The 19,475-nt window shown below is 41.0% G+C and overlaps 1 protein-coding gene across 2 annotated transcripts in view; it reads left to right on the forward strand.

Moving 5' to 3' along the window:
* The first annotated feature begins 523 nt into the window (after positions 1–523).
* Positions 524–19,475, forward strand: part of DTWD2 (DTW motif tRNA-uridine aminocarboxypropyltransferase 2) — a 100,407-nt gene continuing 81,455 nt past the window's right edge. The window contains exon 1 of one of the 2 annotated variants that reach the window (XM_074570380.1): positions 524–864. In XM_074570380.1, coding sequence (XP_074426481.1) covers positions 743–864 — 122 coding nt within the window. In that variant the 5' untranslated portion in view covers positions 524–742. The remainder of the gene's footprint in view (positions 865–19,475) is intronic. The other variant, XM_074570379.1, reaches the window with a different exon arrangement.

The raw sequence follows: 19,475 nt of genomic DNA on the forward strand, positions 1-19,475 counted from the left end.
TTAAGGATGAGGTTTTTTTGTTTTGTTTTGTTTTTTTTTTTAAATAGTATCGATCTCCAGCATCACTGCCACTAGCACCAGAGGACTGTTTCCTACACGTACACAGGCCGAGAGCCCCAGGGCCTTGTCTGGGTTTTCTCACACCTGGCACTTTCCAGAGCAGCCGATGCCCACGCAGGCCCCGCGCCAGGCTTCGGCCGGGCCCGCCGTCCCACAGCCGGTACTGGTGCTGCTCGGGCGGGCCCAGCGGCACAGGCCCGGCTGCAATTCGCGCTGAAGGAGAGGCCGGAGCTGCCAGCACCTCTCGCCGAACCCGGGCCGTGCGGCGGGCAAGGCCGAGGCCTGCCGAGAAGTGCTAGGCCTGGCCCCGCCAGCTCCGCTGCTATGACAGGCGGCCTGCTAGCAGCCGCCCACGCCGCCTACAGCCACCGACACCCTTCCGTGTAAGGGCAAGGGCAGCTCCGCGCTCCCGGGGCCTCCGGGGTCCGTCCCCAGCCGCGCCGGGCCCCTCGCCGGGGGGCAGCGGCGGGCGGGACGATCCGACCCGCAGCAGCGCCGCGCAACAACGGCGCCCCCTGCCGGCCGCACCGCTCCCCAACGGTGCGGGCGACGGGCTTCTCGCGCTCCGATTGGACAAGCCCCTCGCGAGGGGGTGGAGGGGCCTCATGTGAGCACGGACGAGTGGCCTTCTCTGTCCGCCGGCGCCCCCTGGTGGTCGCCGGCGCCTCCCGCTGCGCCGGGCATGGAGCGGGGCAGCGCGGCGGCCTCGGCCGCGGCCCCGGCCGAGGACGGCGAGGGCTGCGCGGGCCTGTGGGAGCTGCCGGTGGAGTGCTGCGAGAGGCGGCCGGAGTGCGGGCGCTGCAGGTGACGCGCAGGGCCGGGTGGTGGAAGAGCCGTGGGCTCGGCGGGCCCTGGCGGCATTCGCCCCGTCCCGCGCTTCGGGAGGCTGCGCTGAGGGCCCGGGGCGGCGCGTCCCCGTGGTGGCGGGGCGGGCGAAGGGGAGCTCGGGACAGGCGGGGTCTGGTTACTGAGCAAGGGGCCAGGACGGGAGTTTTGGTGCACCCGGAGGCCCTTTCACCTCAGGAGACCACCTTCCCTGCGGGCAGGCCCTCCACGCCTGCACCGGAGGGCTTCAGGCAGGCTGGTGTAAACGCTCTTAAATTTATTTATTTATTCATTTATTTTTTAAGAAGTCTTTGGTTCTCACTAGGCGTGTAAATTTGTCTGTACCAGGTTAGCTCCCAACCTCCCTGTCCCAGCACAGCGTGCCTCCGTGACACGTGGACAAGGTGGAAAATATTCCCTGGAATCTGTGGGAGCGCCTTGTAGCCTGATTCTGTTTCTGCCTGTGTTGTGTCCTTCTAATGGAGTGAGCTGGCAGTATCTCGGTTGCTCCTGAACTGAAAAGTTTATGCAAAGCCGCCAAAGAAAAACAATTGCAGTAGCTGTATTGATTTCACGTTTCTGTTGATCGGTAAAACAAGTAGAAAGGCATGTAATTTTGATAACAATGTAGTTGTAGTCTCTTTAAAGCTTCAGAGTTCAGGAGCTTTTTTTGGGTGAGGTTCCTGTAAAGGCTTTTAAATACTCTTTCTAAAAAGTTGATGAGGTTTACTAGCAGTGGTTATGTAAAAATTCTGATATCCAAGTTCGACTTCATCATAAAAAATACATATTGTGTAAGTCATAGTATCTGTAGATGTATACTATAAAAAAGCAAAACGGGGGCAATAGTTAAAGCCCAAAGATGAAAACTGAGCAGAAGCATGGCACTGCCTTTTGCTGCTCTCTCTTTTTTTTTTTCCAGAATTTTAGCTCAGGGGACTTCTTGAGCCAGGTGTCGTTTTGTGTTTATTTAATATGCCCCAGTAGGGTGTGGGTTGTGGTTTTTTTTTTTTTCCTTCTGTGAATCTCTCCAGTCCTCCTTGAATCCCTGTACAGTTCTTGTATCCACAATATCTGGCTCACAAGAAGACACCTCAGGCCTACAAACTCTGGGTGGCAATATCATCTTTTAATTTATTTTTGTTCTGGTTTCTACCTTCCTCTTTTGCACACAGTATTCAAAGTGTGAGCAAGCCAGAGATTTATACCTTCGGTGATGTGTTTCTGCTTATTTTTATACGAACCCCTCCTTGTGCTATGGCTGCTTAGTTTCCTAGTAAGCTTTTGGTAAGGGACTTTGTTAAAAGCCTCTTGGAAAGCCCAAGTTGATTTTTGACAACTACAGCACCCTCACCCACGTATTTGTTGAATCTTTGAAAGATCTGTTTTGAACTTTGAAAGATAGTTTTGAAAAGCAGAATTTTCTTTTGCAAAAGCCATGCCAGTTCTTCTCATGTAAATCATGTATTTTTGTAAGTGTTCACAAACTATATTCTTAAATAGAGATGCAGCTTACATTAACAGTTTGATTTGTTGCAGATTTTAGAGAGCTGCTTGCTTTTTAAAAAATAAGGACAGTAGCAATTTTTTAAAAACTAAAGTTTTGATGGAGATTATGATGCAAGAGTGAATTGTGTACTCAGTCTATTTTTGCACTTTATCTCCATCCTCTTCCTTAGGAATGTAACTAAATTATGCTTGTCTTGTCATTGAGCACAGCATTCTGCAGCGTGAGTTGGAGTAAAAGTGAATAAGCCGGTGACTTAGGGTACATCTTGGGAAGGAGTATCATGAAACCTGGTTACTACCCGTACCATTATCATGATGGTGGTGGTTGGGGGCAGGTATTTTTAACTGAATCCTGCAATTTTCTAAACTATAGAGTAGGTTTTTCCTGTAAAGCACCTTAATGAATGTGATTTAGGAGAATTTGGAATCTGTGTTTATAGTGGTGATGGTCTGAATTCAGTACAAAAGCACAGAAGAATGCTTTCTCTTTAGCATCATCTGGTGATTCCTTATGGGGACTGACTTAAGGTTTAGGCATTTTATTTTATATGGCATGACAGCTGATTGCAGCTTTTTTATTTTATATGGCATGACAGCTGATTGACAGCTGATTGCAGCTTTCTAACAAGTACTCAATCAGTCAAGATGTGAAAAGGAAATGTAGGAGTAAGGTAGATAAGTTTTTATTTTGGATAACGTGAATGGCTTGAGCATCCTGAAGGAACAGAATGTTTCCAAGTGTTAAGGGTTTGAGGCCTTCTATTGCCTATGGTGTGAAAAAAATGCTAGGATTTGTGGTAGCTTGTGGTGAAGAATTAGAATTAAGTAATGTGATGAAATTTTACTTTTTATAGTGTTTTTTTGTGTGTTTAAGTGCCATGTTTTTTTAAAAGAAAAAATTGTGGGAAATGATCCTACTCATAGTCAGTGTTCAAGATAGCAAATGGCTGGTGCAAATGAAGTTGACTTCATGCTGTCTTATTCTTGAGGCTACAACTCAATAGATATTCTGCCAAAACCAAAAGGTGAGTGATGATAAACTTTGAATCTCTGTTGGTTATTTGATCACTTCTAAAGACTTTCTCAGCTGATGTAATGTTCAACTTGCTATCAGAAGTTCAAGCCCCATACCCAAACATTTACATTGGAGAATAAGCATAATATAGTTTGCAAGTTGCTATTAGCATGTAAAACAAAAGCAAGGCCTACAGTTGAAGCCGTATAGGACATGAATTTGACTTTGTGTTGTAACACTCTGACAGCAGTATAACCTTTTGAAGTTGTGTCCTTGTGCGGGTCAGAGTGTGGTCTTTTTTCTAGATGCCTGCTGTGCTGTTAGGGAAAAAGTCTTTTGGTAGCGCAGAAGCAATAAATGCGCAGTGACTTGTTGCCACGTATCTTGACTGTGCCTGTGCAGAATTTTGCTATAGTAGGAGAACTTCTGAGGAATGTTTTCAGGAAAAACGGTAAGATTTTTTTTTTTTTTTTTAACTGTGAGAATCATTTATGATCTATGGGCATTGCTAGGTGTCTTTTTGTGAGTGATCACAAATCCTTCCTAGAAAGAGTCCTCTACTTTTGCAGGAATAACTGATGTTGTTGAGTTAGGGTTACAACCACTGGTGTTTCCTCAAGTTCTGCTATGATATATGCTGTTACACAGTATTTGTATTTCAAGACAAGAAAAAAAAAAAAGAGAGAAGAAATAACTCTAATCCTTTAATACAAATGCTCCCTTTGCCTATATCTAAAAAATTACAGATATTTTACTTAATCTGGGTACTGTGTGCATGCTCTTAATTTGTTAAGGTTCATAGATTGATAATGACATGTGATAACATAGTGCTGCTTCATATTTTGAGAAAAAATAGAATGTTCTTACATAAGCATCCCATACTTGTTAATAACCCTGTTAAGTCATATAAAGTGTGAAGAAGCAATGTGATCTTATATGCCATAAATATATGCAGTTGCTTTATAGCACATTGTTACAGTATTACACATATGGTAAATATAAATGTGAATTTTAAAGTTTAATTAACAATATCAGAGAAAGTTAAATAAGCATGCATGGATTCTTTTAGCAGTGCCTGCTGCAAGAAGATAGCTTCATAGCCTTTGGTTTCTTTGATGTTCTTAAAAGTGAACTCTAGACATTTATTTTCACTGTTCTAAGTTTATTACAATTTTTCACTTCTAAAAGGTATTGATTCCTTATCGATTCCTTATCACTGCTTAAATAAACTTATTATGTGGCTGAAACTGAGGTTCCTGTCAAAGTCCCTCTTGTCAGAGTCCAGTATTCCCTGATGAGATTCTAGATACACAGGGAAAGGCTGAAAGTTTAATAGCAGGTTTACTTATTTGGACAAATCTGACGTTAAGAAACTTTGATTTAGTGGAGTGATATGAAATCACAACAGAAGCACAATATAGCAATTGCAATCTACAGTGGACATTGGATCACAATAAAAATGTGATTACCCGTCTCTATACGCTAGCCATCACTACACTGTGTATCCTCACTTGCCAAGAAGGAATGCGTGGGTTTAACCCAGCTCAAGCCCATTGCTTTCTTCAAGTTCATTTAGTGTTTGTTCAGCTTTTGTACTGTGCTGAGTTGAGACACATAAATACTTTCCTCATGCTGGTCTGGCTGGGATGGGAAAATAATACCCTCTATTGATTATTTGAGGGGAGGCCATTTGCACAAACAGTTGACCCACTCAACTAATAGAGCAGCCTATCTAAAGCAAAGGCCACCCTCCAGTTCCCTTTGTGTTGAAGTAAGTCCAGCTTCCTTTATGATAGCTGTGGTGACTTCCCACATTCTTTTCTGAGCCTCCTTTTCATGAAAGAGTTCATCTATCGGTCACAACTTTGGATGGCACCACAGCCATGTAACCGCCACTCCTCCCAGCGTATCATCTGTGAGCTTGCAAAGGGTTAACTCTGTGCCATTATCCAGTGAAGACATTAGATGGTATTGGCCCTAATATCAACACCTAGAATACTACACCAGCAACTTGCCTCCAACTGGACTTTGTCCCACTGGTCACAACTCTCTGCATCTGGTGTTCAGCCGGTTCTCACTCCTCCTTACTGTTGGCTTATCTCAGTGGTACTTTGTCAGCTTATCTAGAAGGATGTTATGGGAGGCTGAAACACTATCAGAAGTCTTACCGAAGTTGAGGTAAACAGCATACACCGCCTTCCGCTCATCCACCAAGCTAGTCACCTCACCGTAAAAGGCCGTCAGGTTGGGCAAGCATGATTTCCCCTTTGTAGATCCATGCTGACTACTCCCAATATCCTTTTTGTCCTTCGTATGTTTGGAAACGGTTTCCATGAGGATTTTCTTCATCACTTTCCCAGAGATTGGTATGAGGCTGACTGACCCGTAGTTTCCTGAATCTTCTTGCCCTTACTGCAGACAGGAGTGACATTTGCTTTCTTTCAGTTTCCAGCAACCTCTCCCACTATCCAGAGAAAATAAAAATTGGCCTTACAGTAGCATCATCCAGCTCCCTTAGCATGCATGGATGCAACCCATCAGGCCCTGTGGCCTTTTGAACATCTGGTTTCTTTAAGTGCTCCATAACCTTGTCCTCCTGCACCAAGGCTGTCTTTATTGTTCCAGACTTTCTTCTCTGGTTTCAGGGGCCTTGGATTCCCAAAGGCTGGTTTTATTGGTAAAGGCAGAGGCCAAGAAGAGTTGAGCACCTTGGCCTTCTCCCTGTCCTGTGTCATCAGTTCCCTTGCTCCATTCAGCAGTTTTTCTTGTGTTGCTTGGCCTCCTTTTTCCCTGTTTATGTACTTGTAGAAGTCTTTCTTGTTGCCCTTCACATCCCTTGCCAGATTAAACAGCCATGGCCATCGCCACATGCTTGGACAGCAACTCTGTATTCCTCCTGGGTCACCTGTCCCTGCTTCCATCTCTTGTATGTTTCTTTTTTATGTCTGAGTTTAGTCAGGAGCTCCTGGCTCATCCATGCAGGCGTTCTGCCATCTCTGCTAACTTTATGCTTGTTGGGATGGACCTTTCCTGAGCTTGAGGGAGGTGATCCTTGAATATCAGCCATCTCTCCTGGACCACTTTTCTCTTCATGACCACACCCCATGGCCTTCTTCCAAGCAGATCCCTGAAGAGGTTGAAGTCTCTTCTCCAGAAATGCAGAGCAATGGCCCTGCTTTTTGCTCTGCTCTCTCTTCTTGGGATCCTGAACTCTACCATCTCATGGTCATGACAAGGCTGTCACTCCCTTGTTCATAAGTATCAAATTCAGCAGAGCAACTTCCCTTGTGTGTTCCTCGATCAGCTGTGCCAGGAATTTGTCATCAGTGTAATCAGATCTCCTAGGTTGCTTGAGCCCTGCTGTAATTTCCTTCCAGCAGATACTAGGGTGGTTAAAGCTGCCCATGAAGACCAAGGCCTATGAACACAGGGCTTCTTACAGTGTTCTGAGGAATGCCTCATCTATTCCTACCAGATTAGGAGGTTTAGAGTAGGTATCCACTAGAAAACACCTGTATTGGTCTGCCTGCTTATCTTGACCCATAAGCTCTCGACTGACTCCTGACATGTACCAAGGCTGAGCTCCAGGCATTTCAGCTGGTGTCTCACATAAAGCACAATTTGCCCTCCTCACTTTCCCAGCCTGTCTTTCCTAAAAACCCTGTGTTCCTCCGTGACAGCATGTCAGTTATGTAAGATATCCCACCATGTCTCCACAATCCCATTGAGGTTGTAGCTCTCTGTAACTGCATACAGACTTCTGCATTTCATAGAGGCACCCGAGTGTGCCAATTCCGCAGTACAGGCTTGAGAGCTTTCCCCATGAGGATGTTCTTCAGGCACGTTCTTCTTCACATGCCTGTCCTCACTTCATCTCTGTTTTTTTGGTTGCTATATCCCTTCTGTTCCCATCCCTGTGAGGCTTGCCTACCCAACTTCCTTAATTGTCCCTTCTACATAATTTCTAGTTTAAAGCTTTCCCTAAAAACCAGGCTGGTTGACCAGCCTGTTAGCAGAGGTAATTTTACTCCATTTAGTAAATGCATACCACTTCTTTCAAGTAGCTTTTGACCCTTAGAGAGGATCCTGTGGATGTAGAAACCAAATCCCTGCTGCTGACACCAGCTGCACAAACAGTTTTTAACCTGCAGGGTCCATTGAGTCCTTCTGAGACCCTTCCCCCTCATCAGCATGACTGACAAGAACGCTGCCTGTTCCCTAGACCGCCACCTCCAGAGCCCTGTGGTTATGCTTGATACTTCTCAGGTTACCCCGACAACATCATTGGTGCCTACATGGAAGAGCAGCAGAGGGTAGTAGTCAGAGGGCCAGATAAGCCTTGATCACTTTTCCACAATATCCTGACTGTGAGCTCGCAGCAAGCTTCCATAGAAGACAGATCATGGAGGTCCTCCATCCCCTGCAGCAGGGATTCTCCTACCACTATCACTTGCTGCTTCCTTCTAGTGGTCCTGAGTGGGTCAGGCCAAGCCATTAGTGATGCTCCATTGGACAGCGCTCCCAGCTTCTCATTAGCTATGAAGACAGTGAACCTATTGTGTAACTGCAAATCAGTGGGTGGGGCAGGAGCTTTCCCTCTGTGCGTGAGGTCACCAGCTTCCATGCTTCTTTATAATAGTTCTGTCTTACCAACATCATGGGCACAGATTCTTTGTGCCCCTGTGCTGCACCTGAAGGTTCAGGGTCTCAGAAGAGATACAGCTGATCTCTCGTATCCTTTTTGATGCTGTGCAAGGTGACCTCCTCCCACAGCTTTTTCACCTTGTGGGACAGCTCTTGGACAACTGCAAACCTCCTGCAGGCTAGAAGGCCACATGCCCCAGCAATAGCTCCCGGGCCTGAGACTTGCAGAGCTGTGTCCTCCTTCTGAAGCTCCATTTGTGTTGTAGAGTCTAATAACAAAGGGATGGTTGCTCCAGCAGTGCCTGAGAACTGTGCCCTGCGAGCACCATTGCTGAGAGCAATGCTTTAATCCAATGTAGGTTAATTAGCTGTTTTGCTGAGTGGGTTTTCTGCTGGACCAGCTTTCTGTGTGCTGTGGGTGGAGTTATTGGACTGGAGGTAGAAGTTGGAACTGTGGAAGCTTGACTTAGATAAGTTTAAAATGCTATGAAAGGGTGCTGGTATAACTTAATACTACTAAATCAAAAGTACCCTCATTCAAAATAAATTAAAATTAATTATGTATGTATGTCTTGTCAGTTACAAAAGATAATAATGTAACCACTGATGATGAAGTTAAATTAATGCTGTCATTCCTGGCCCTTTGAACAAAATCTGGCAGAAAGAAGTAGTGCCTTCAATGGAGGAGTTGATCTCGGCCAATTTATAGGATACTAATGAGTCCATGGCAGATTTGAGATCTTCCAGAAGAGCACAAGTACCTGTAAATAAAATTTAATTCCCAGATGAGGCAAAAACTAGAAACGGTCACCTTTTGGAAACACGAAACTGGCTTTCCAGTTCTTACTTGCAGTGAAAAGTTGCATTATGAAGACGCTACATATTGTACTTTGCATGACTACCTCAGGAGTGTCTGCAGCATCAGCATTTGATGAGGAAGATATTTGGATAGGTGGTTTTCAGTATTTTACAGATATGTCTAACAGAGCATGTATGAAGAGTGTTTATGTTGAAGAAATTAAATCGTGCCCTTTGGTTTGCCTGGAAGGACGACTCTAGTTTTAGGCTGGCATCATGGTTTAACCCTAGCCAGCAGTTAGCACCATGCAGCTGCACACTCATTCCCCCTTTCTCCACCTCAGAAGGGTAGGGAAAAGAGGGAGAAAAGGAATGGAAAGGAAGTAAACCTCGTGGGTTGAGATAAAGACAATTTAATAGATCAATATTAGAAAAGGAAAATAGCAGTAGTAATAATAATCACACAAGTTACTCTTACCACCTGGTGAATTGGCACTGTGCCAAGCAGTGATTGTGAGTACCCACCCCCCAGCTAACCCCATTTATATACTGAGCATAATGTTTGTGGTATGGAATATTCCATTGTCCGTTCCATCGTTCTGTCTAGGCTTCTTCTCAGGTTCTATGAGAAGTTGAAAAAAAGTCCTTGAAAACTATAAACATCGCATGGTAACAACTTAAAACAATGTGTATTATTGACATTGCTTTCATACCAAATCTGAATCACAGAAAGGACTAGAAAGAAAAATAACTCTGTCTCAGATGAAACCAGGACAGCTGGAGAGGAGGGGAGGATCTAGCGGGGAAACACTGGGGAGAGAAATTATGTTTTTTAAAAGAGTTGTCTTCAGCTGTTGCTGTTAATAATGAACTGGTTAAATTGTTCTGTGTGATGCAGTGTAGCTGAAGGAATCAGAAATGATTTATCTCTTCATGGATTTTCTGGCCTATGGAACTGAATTTTGTTTCTTGTAACTTTTTTCATTTATTACTTTTCAAAAACCATGGTGCATTTTCAATTCTGTTGTACCTTTGTCTTGGCCTAGTAATTGCATGCATAGGTTTTTCAAAGTGTAATCCAGTCATGGGGACAGAATTCCCTGAACTGGTGAATTGATGAGACTTTTGTAAGCTAGTTTCAACACATATGAGCCTGATAAAATAGTTGTAGGTCATGTCACCTCTGTTGCATTTCTTCAAAAAAATTACTAGAGGTAATTTCTCATTGCCTTACTGTGAGCATAAAATAAGTGTTTATTCCTGACATTTAGTGATTCTTACATAAATAATTTGAAATATGTGTGTAGTTTAATACAGAAGTGTACAGAGATGTACGTATATTTCAGGTTCAATAACCGTAAGCATATAGGCAACTGAGAGGGTAAGAGAGACCTTGGTGTAAATTAGGTGCCTGACCCTGTTTTGGGGCTTTGCCAACCCTATAGCAAACATGAGTGGCATGTAGAAGAGCTCTGTTGCTATGACTGTATTCTTTTTGATACTTGAGTTATGCAGTCATAGCCACCTTGGGTATCTGAATAGTCACATACAGAGGTCTGAAGCAGTGCCATTAGAAAGCCAGCAGGTGAGTAAGGTTCTTAAGCAAGGAGGTGCTGTCAGCCTGCCTGCCCCCAGACTTTGAGTTGATTGTACTTTACTGGCCAGCAGAGAATCCAGCCGCAAGACCACAGAACACATTACTGTTGTGAGTTTTATATTTAAACATATGTGCATCAAGGGGAAAACTTTTGTTAAAGATTTTACAGCCTAATGCAGAATTATTTATCAATAAATGCTTAATTTTGCAGCTGCAAAAAGTTATTTTACAACCTGCGAAATTTCAGTATTAAGTAGTTATGTAGATTTTCCTGTCATTAGAGTAGCAGCGATATTTATGCACTAATATATCAGGTTTTCTGAAGAGGCTGAGAGATTTTAATTGAGCTGGGAGTGTGGAAACCAAGAGTACACAAGCCTGAAAGTCTCTACCATTCAAGAATTAGCTTGCTTTCTTCGTAGATATATATGTCTTCTGAGTTTTTAATTTACTTTCAGTAGAAGATTCTCAAGGAGTTTTAAAGAATTTTAGAAGGGACTGTTGAAATTATATACTTAATAGTAAAATAGATGTAGGATTTACCAATTACAGATGAAGCTGTAACTTGTTTGAAGTTGGTGAACTAAGATGTATGCAATCTGTACCACGTTTTAGGAAGAGAAGCTAAAGGTAAGTGGAAAAATTATGAAGCATTAGAAGAGTTCTCAAGTTCAGTGCTTCATATAATCTTAACACATGTTTATTAATATTGCTATAAATTATTGTAGTTTATACACTAAAGTCTGGGGCTTCTGTTGGTTAGAATTATAAATATCAAGCTAAACATTGGTCAGTGGGTTTCAGTTTATTTTTATTCTGCATTTAGCAGTTACTATATTGAGAGTAACTTCTCATGTTGTTGTTTCACCTGTATCACCAGTAATGAACGGTGCCAGAACTGTTGATTAATTAAAAATTTTAGTGACTTGAATGTTACTGCTTTTTGCTGGGCTAAGTTTTGCTAGCATTTATTAATTTCCTATTATATTGTGATCAGATTAATGAATAGTGACCTTTTTAGGCCACTTATTTTGTGTTTGGCCGACTTGGTTAGCATCCATTGTGATCTGCTGACATTGAAATAAAAATTAAAAAAAAGGTACGTCAGGCTGGCCACATTCTTTTGACTAAGGATAACTATAGGCTAGTAGGAGCACAACTAGAGACGAGAACTGCAGCAGAGAATAAGTTTGTTAATTAAAGCAACTCTGGTACCTTTTGATCTGCTTTTCTGTAATTACACAAAGCACAACTTTGCCTTGGGAATGGTAGTTTATTGTAAGAGAAGCCAAAGATGTTTCCACGTTGATCAAGCCTTCCCAATTTAATCATAAGGAATACTAAAAATGCCAATGGTTCCTTTACAAGAATTGCTATTGATTTTAATAAACATAACACAAAGCAAAAACCTAAAAAAAAATTTACTTTTCATGCTGTGATGGTTACAAAAGTAGGTGTTAGCTGAAGACTATTATCTGTATACCCAAATAAGAGTTTAAGTGCAGCCGATTCTGTGATTTTTCTTGTAATTTCTGAGGATGGAATCTGAGATAGGCATAGGTGAATTTCTTCTGGAATGTGGTGCTATGAAAGAACAGTATTTCCTTTTGAGGAAGTGCAGCCCTGAGAGATCCCGGAGTTGCTTGTGACATTCAAGTACTGTAGAGCTTGTTTGAACGTCCTGTGTCTGACGTAGTCTTACTTCACTCCAATTCTTCCAGTCACCTGTATGCCTAGAATTTCCACCTGTAGTTTTTTTTTGTCTGCCTTTGATTTATGAATATTTCCTTTTTGTCTCCCATTTCAGTTGTGTAAGGTGGTTGTTGCAGTCTTCTCCTTTTAGTATCTGTATTTCATACCACCATCTGATCTCCCATCCAGATTTATCCCCTGTAATGCACCTCTGTGTCACTTTGTCATTTTCTAAGTTAAATACTGTTCTGTGAGCACTAGATTCAGTTTTCTCTTGGCTCTTTTGTAGCTTTACCAGGGTTGTACTTTTGCTCCACAAGCTCTGCTGAATTTTTTTTTTTTTGGTTGTTAAAGTTTGTAATGTTTTCTGCTTGGAACAAATAATCCAACTTCAGCCTCCCGCATATGTCAGCCTGGTAGTTGCCTGTGTTGTTACTGGAAGCGCAGTTCTCCTTTGGCTTCTAAGACCTTGGAAGGCTTCTAAGTCCTCAGCTGTTTTTTCCTCCAGGTTTCTACTTACAACTTATGAGTTATACCAATTATGCCTATTATTTCTGATAAGAGCTTCTTTTTAAATTCTCGTCCTTGGTTCCTAAAGCTATTAAACTGCTATGACAATATTGAAGACCTGCAAACTGTCTGTAACAGATGGGTTTTGTTTAATCTCAAGTTTGTCTTCTCATGAATGCCCAGCTGTATTGGCTTTATCACATAAAGGAGAATGTGTCCTTGCAGTACTTAATTTTTGTCTTGCTGGGCAGTGTGTAAAGAAAACAGACAAAATGAGTCCTGGAGGCCACATCCTATGGCTCTTCTGGTACAACACTAGTAAAGTGTAGATGATTTATGTTGTAAATTTAACTGGAATTTTTCCTTACCTAACAAGTAGCCAAATACTTGCTGTGGCTGACCTTTCTTTCTATATGTTTTTCTCAATTGTGTCTATATTAGTGGTCGGTAGTACAGTTTTCTGAGTTTGTTGGGTTTTTTTTTTAAGCAGCCAGTCAACTATCATATGAATGCAAGAGATTTTAAAGAAAACTGCATGTGCATGCTCCTTAGGTTTTAGAAGGAGCACCTTAGAAAGGACACTTTTTGTATGAATTGACAGTATCTACTTATACAATCTTACAATGTTTGTTATAAAATATTTTCATTTTCTTATGGTGTCATGGAATAGGCGTTCTTCCCTATATTTCGGTTTAGTACTAGCAGTTCAACATTTCTATTTATTTCAAAAGTCCAGTTTAATGAAATTGAAAATAGGTGAATCGTACACTAGGGAGAGAATAAATGGAGCAAATTGGAATGAATATGAAATGTTCAGGAATTATGCATTTTGATGCTCACCTCAGATAGTGGAAAGAAAATGCTTTAAATAAAGCACCTGCAGTTTGTGGATTTATTAAGGAAGCAAAGCAGTCTGGAGAAATCCACTGCCAGAGAAGTTAATCACAGATAAGGTCAGACTGTTGTGAGTGGACAGTGACTAACAATGGCTAATTTTGTTAACACTGGTTTATATTTCTAACTGCTAGAAAATGGTAAATCAGGAGAGTGGTATTTTGTAAAAAAGGGTGCTCAAAAAGAGTGATTTGTTGTTACTTGTATGAGACAACAGGAATGGTCCATTTCAGTATTATAATGTATAGAACTTGTTTTTCCTGATAGTTCTGAATTCAGTATTATACTTATGCAATTTGAGAATAATCTCTTTAATATTTTCCTCAGTGTCTATTAGGATTTGATTTAGAAACTTGATAACTTCTCTATCTTTATTGGAGTTTTCATTGAATAGAGTTTTCAGCTTGTAAAATAATTAGGATTTAAATGTGTTTTGCTATTTTTAATAGAAGGCCTTGTTAATTGTAGCCTCTAATAGGGAATTTCTTCATCAAAACACCAAAGAGATGAGCAACTAAATCCAGATGGGCTGTTTCTCTTGGAGACCTACATCTAATTCTCCATGAACATCTAAGTCTTTTGAAAACGCTAATGTATGAAAAAGCAGGCAGCCAATGCAGTGCATTAAGTTGGTTTTAAGTGCCTTTTAGAACATGTCATCTCCAAGCAGATTAAAAAAACCCCAAAACGTCGAGTACAACAAACTTTCTTATATGTACAGCCCCTTCATACCTTATGAAACTGAAGCAGAGATTCTGACGTGTATGTACGTGTTTTAAACTTAAGTAGTTTCAAAGGGAGCTAGACACCTTAATATCTTAAAGTGTCAGTCTCTAAAACTACTTTGTTAATGTCTTTGACATTTAGAACAGTACAGTGGATATAATTCATCAAACCCTATTAAGTCAGTTATCTTTTAATATCATTCTGTTACGAGCTACTGCTTTGGTTTCATATTCTGTTAATGTTTGCAAATATAGATTATATAGCAGTTTTGAGGAGGGTCAGGGGAGAATTTTAATAACAGAACTATCAGAGGACTAATGAAATCATGTACCACAAAAATAACTGAAGGTAGGAGAGAGAAAGAAAAACAGCATGCTCAGCTTCTGGTTAATGGATTTAATAATGTCTAACCATGATGACATGTTTTGAAATACTGGTGGTTACATTCGTCTGAGTGGATAAAAATACTAGGGAGGCATTTGACAGTTTTCCACAGTATCCTGGTAGTCAAGATATGGACTAGATGAATGGGGCTACAAAATGAATGAAGAGCTGGCTGAACTGTTGAGCTCAAGTGATTGACAGTTCCAAGTCTATGAGACATTTGCTTAGGAGAGGTTTTCGTGTGGGTTTATGCTGCATGCAAAGCTCATGAGCATGTTCCTAGTGACCAGGTTGGTGGGGTAGAGGGCACGTATAACAAGCTTGCAGGTGGCTCCAACGTGAGGGAGGCAGTTGCTATACTGCAGGAGGATAGAGCTGCCATTCAGAGACATGTTGACAAACTGCTTTGTCATTAGGGACCTCACAAAATTCAGCAAATTCAAAGCCCTGCACCCAGGGCTGAACAAGCCCTGGCAGCGTTGCAAGCCTGTGTACTGACTAGCAAGGGGACCGCTCTGCAGCAAAGAACCAGGGCACCAAGGTGAGCAGCAGGATGCGTTGGGGCCAGGAGTGTGCCCTGGTGGCAGAAGAGGTCCAGTGTATCCTGGCTGTTTTAATGGGAGTGTGTCTGTGTTTCAACTTAAGAAAAAACAAATTACTGTTTGTGAGAGTGGTTAAATGCTAGAGCTGGTTGCCTAGTAAGACTGGAGTCTTCGTCCTTGGAAGTGCTCAATCAGGTTGTGCAAGGCCTTTGAAATTATTCCTGCTTTGAGTGGAAAGCTGGCGTAGGTGACCTCCAGGGGTCCCTTCCAATCTGAATTATTTTATGAGTCTGTTTATAGCTTTGTACTGTTGTGCACTGTCTGAGTTAATACCAGTGGCCTCTCAGACCAGGCAATGCTAATTTTCTCAGCAAAAAATCTTACTGTTGTGGTCCATCTCATTCCTGTCAGTCTCTTAATGACGTACCCAGGTGCAGTCTAACCTTGTTTTTGTTAACTTTTATGAGCATGCTTGCCAAGTATACTACATTAGTTATAAAACTAGAGTTTCCAAGTTACACAGGAAAGGTTCATCTATGCAACGGGCTTCTAGCTTTCTTATTCAAAAGAAAGTGTTATTGTAAGGTATTTTTCCTAAAAAATGCTGCCTGCCAAGCACCTTGAGTGGTCATTAGATACAAATCAATGATTCTGGGATTTGATGTGGTGACTGCTGTATTCAGCATTTAAAAGCACTTGTGCTTGATTGGTTATAAGCCCTAAAAGCAGCATCTTGCAATATCCCCCTTTTGGGGGGCTTTGGAATAACTTAAGAAACTTGATGCCTGGTTAAATAAATAAAATATTCTGTATTCAGTAAAAATGAACACATTTTAATGAAATATAATAACTGTTTACTGGTTAATAACAGGTATACTATTATAAAATACATTATTTGATTGCATTGTACCAGGAAACCGGTTGACTGTTTTTTAATAAGATTGATGCTAGATCAAAATCAAAGAGAAAGTATGTTCAACAGAAGTGCCTGCTACTCAGAAAAAGGACGCTAGAGTGTAGTGTAGCATTTGTAGTACTCTGGGACCTCAGGCGTATCAGGAAGTCTGAACAGAAAATTGCTTGCACGCTGCCTTTTTTTCATATGGTGTTATAATGTTGAGTTATACTGAAGTTCTCCGTATGTATAAATACAACTCCATTCTTTTACCGTCTATGGCAGAAGAAGTGAAGAGTATGTTAGAATACTTTAATTGAAGATGCTCTTTAATATTTAACCATTTTCCTAGCACTGATTGTTCATCATGTGAAGCTCTGTTAACTGTGTTTTTTGCTTACATTCAGCTGAAGGTAAACTGCACAGAATGGTAGATTTTCCTTTTAGCAGGAGTATGTGCTCTTTAAAGAAGTTTTGTCTGACAGAAGGCATCCACTTTTTATGTTAATGCTAAATATAGATTAGTATGGGCTTTCTATTGTGTATTGATCTTACCAAAATAAAGAATAGCAATGCATTAATTTCATTGCATTTTTTTTTTTTGTTATTTGTAAAAGGAAGAAAGCTTAAATTCATATCTTTAAGTGACAGGATATGGCATTGTTGCATGGATTAAGAGATATAAAAACTTTGCTCTTTTAACTTCTGAAAGATGTGTGGGTATTGAGCCTGCTTTCATTAAAAATCAATGGCAGAATTCACTTCTGACTTCATTTGGTGCAGAATTTAACTTTTAACTCTTCTTTATCTTCTACTTGTCTCAAACTAGGATTCAGACTTGTTTTGCTTAGCAAATAAAGTATACATGCCAGTATGTTCTGTCTTTAAAATACTGTATTAAATAAGGTAACGTTGCATAGGTAGATCTAAATTTCAAGTATTAAAAGCCCTATTGCTTATGTGGGGATAGAAATGCCAGTTTTGTTAATACTTGGTCTGTGTTTTTGGAGCAAGAGAATGCTGTGGATGTAACTTAAACTATCTTCAAATCAGAACTGAAAAAATTCATAAACTGTGACATGGAAAGTTAGTGTTAGAAGTTTTTATTCTTGCATAGATTCTTGCAAGGTAACCCTTAATGACAAGTTGCAGTTCTCCTTTTGTAATCAAGAAACGAACCATAACAAAACAACAATGTGTGAAGCTTTTAGGTAATTTAATTTCAGATTTGTAGGCTTCCTTTACACAGCTTCAGTTGCTGTTTGAACTACTGAATGCCGACTTGTACTGTCACTAGCTCCAGCTAGGAGTGTTTTAATCCTTCAGTTTTTTAAACTGCCTTTCCCCTGGCTCTCTGCAATGTTCACTATATTCCACACGGTGTGCAAAAGAGCCTGCGTTCCCTCATGCCGAGGTACCAGACTGAGAAGGAGAGGGGGAGAAGGGCTAGTTAGACGCAATTTCTGAGAGTCCTCCGTGGGGGGAGGTGCTTTGGGCAGGCATGCAGGGGGTAGCAAGCCTACCAGACCCGAGGCTAAAGAGAGGACCCTGCCCGCTGGTCCTGGCAGGTCGGAAGATGTCATCTGCTGTACAGAAGTCCAAATTCCATGTGTAATATATTTTTCCTTTGCTTCTGGATTAAAAGGATTTCTCTACTTTGTGCTAGCAGAGAATCAGCATTGAGTTCTGTGTCTGGTGGCTTTTATTTCTTTGGAAAAACCCTGTCGTTCTGCTGAAAACAGTCTGAGTAGGAGAGAAGCAAACTTCCCTAAGGCTGTGTTAACGCTTCTCTAAATTTATCAGTTTTGTATATTCTTGTGTGTGGAGATACAGAGGTTAGCAATGCACTGATTTGTCTTGCAAATTGTATAAATACGTAATAAAATTTGTGAGTAATTGTGAACATCTAAAGCCTAAATAATTTTTTTGTTGCCAATCTAAACTGAAATACTGCTAAAAATACTAATTGCTGGTGAGTGTAAAATTGCTTGCTAAAACGCTATTCCACAATATTAAATAAAATTCAATATTAAATGGAATTTTTTACTTTGAAGCTTGCTGAAGTCAGAGTGGCTGAGGAGCAGGTTTAGCAGTGGGGGGCCACGGCGCGGTACAGCCTGGCAGTGGTGGCGGATGGCTGGGTGCTGCCTGGTGAGGGCACCCACTGCATGCCAGGAGCAGCTGTGTTTGGGTTTTGCCTTAGGGAAGCCACATAGCAGGTACTTTCAATGTTACGACCATTTTTGCTTCTCTGGACTGTTTTGTAGGTTAGTGGTCTGTGCCCTGTTCCAGTCCATGCCTGTAAGATAGTTTTCAGCTTTTTATTTTTAGTTCCGGTCAATAAAATAAAATAATGGAAATATTTTGGGCCGGGTTAGGACAGACGTTCATAATACATGATGTTCTTGCAGATAAATAGGCAATTACTCTAATTCTAGTCAAGTAACTACTCACACCTTTTCTCCTTTTTCATGTATAAGCCTTTAGAAAGGGGAATAGGTCAGATTGTATAACCAGATTTCATAAAATTCTGTCCACACAAAGTTCAGATTTTGTGCCTCTAAAATTCTGTCTACACAAAGTTCAGATTTTGTGTCTCTTCAGTTAAACTTGATGGAGAGACATACACTAAGGATGGATTAGAAATGAAAACTTCAAGAGCGTCTCTTTTGACAGTCTGTGTTTTTATAAGCATTTTGCATTCTTATGTTGGAAATGGTTTGATGCAGCATTTTCAGATGTAGGCTCTTCTTAAGCATCTTTTAAACAAGCTGCATGTCAAGTTAAATAAACCATAGCTGGACTGAACTTTATCATATCAAGCCAACAGCACAGTTTCTCATTTTATAATTATTATTTCAAAGACTAAAATAGTGACAAGCATTTGGGGAAACACAACTCTTCAGTTTGAAGCAAACATTCAAACAAATGTACTTCTGTAGTGTTGCAAAAAAAGTTATCTTCAGGTAATGATATCCACAGACATCATTTAACTTAAGAAACATTAATTTAGGAACTTCATATCTCTTTAAAAATGTACTTCTGTGCATTAACTGAAATGTTCTCTGCATATATACAAATGGGTGAAAGAATCAAAATGCTGATTCTGTATTGTTGGAATTTTTTTTAATTTTTCTTTCTTGGGTTGGTTGGTTCCTCTGTTGCCCAGGCAATTCTGAGCTTTTGCACAAGACTTTTTTGGTTACAGAATTTGTCTGGTTTGTCTTCTCTTGTGACAGCCTCTAAACTTCTGAGACAGTTTGGGAGTGAGAAAGCTGGCAACATAAAACTTCATTTTAACTTCTTAATCTTAATGTCTCAGTGGCTCGCTTTAAATGCTATTACTGCTTCACCTTCTTCAACAAATTTAGAGCTCTGCTAGCT

This window comes from Larus michahellis, chromosome Z (assembly GCF_964199755.1).
Source record: "Larus michahellis chromosome Z, bLarMic1.1, whole genome shotgun sequence".
NCBI classification, from domain to species: Eukaryota; Metazoa; Chordata; class Aves; order Charadriiformes; family Laridae; genus Larus; species Larus michahellis.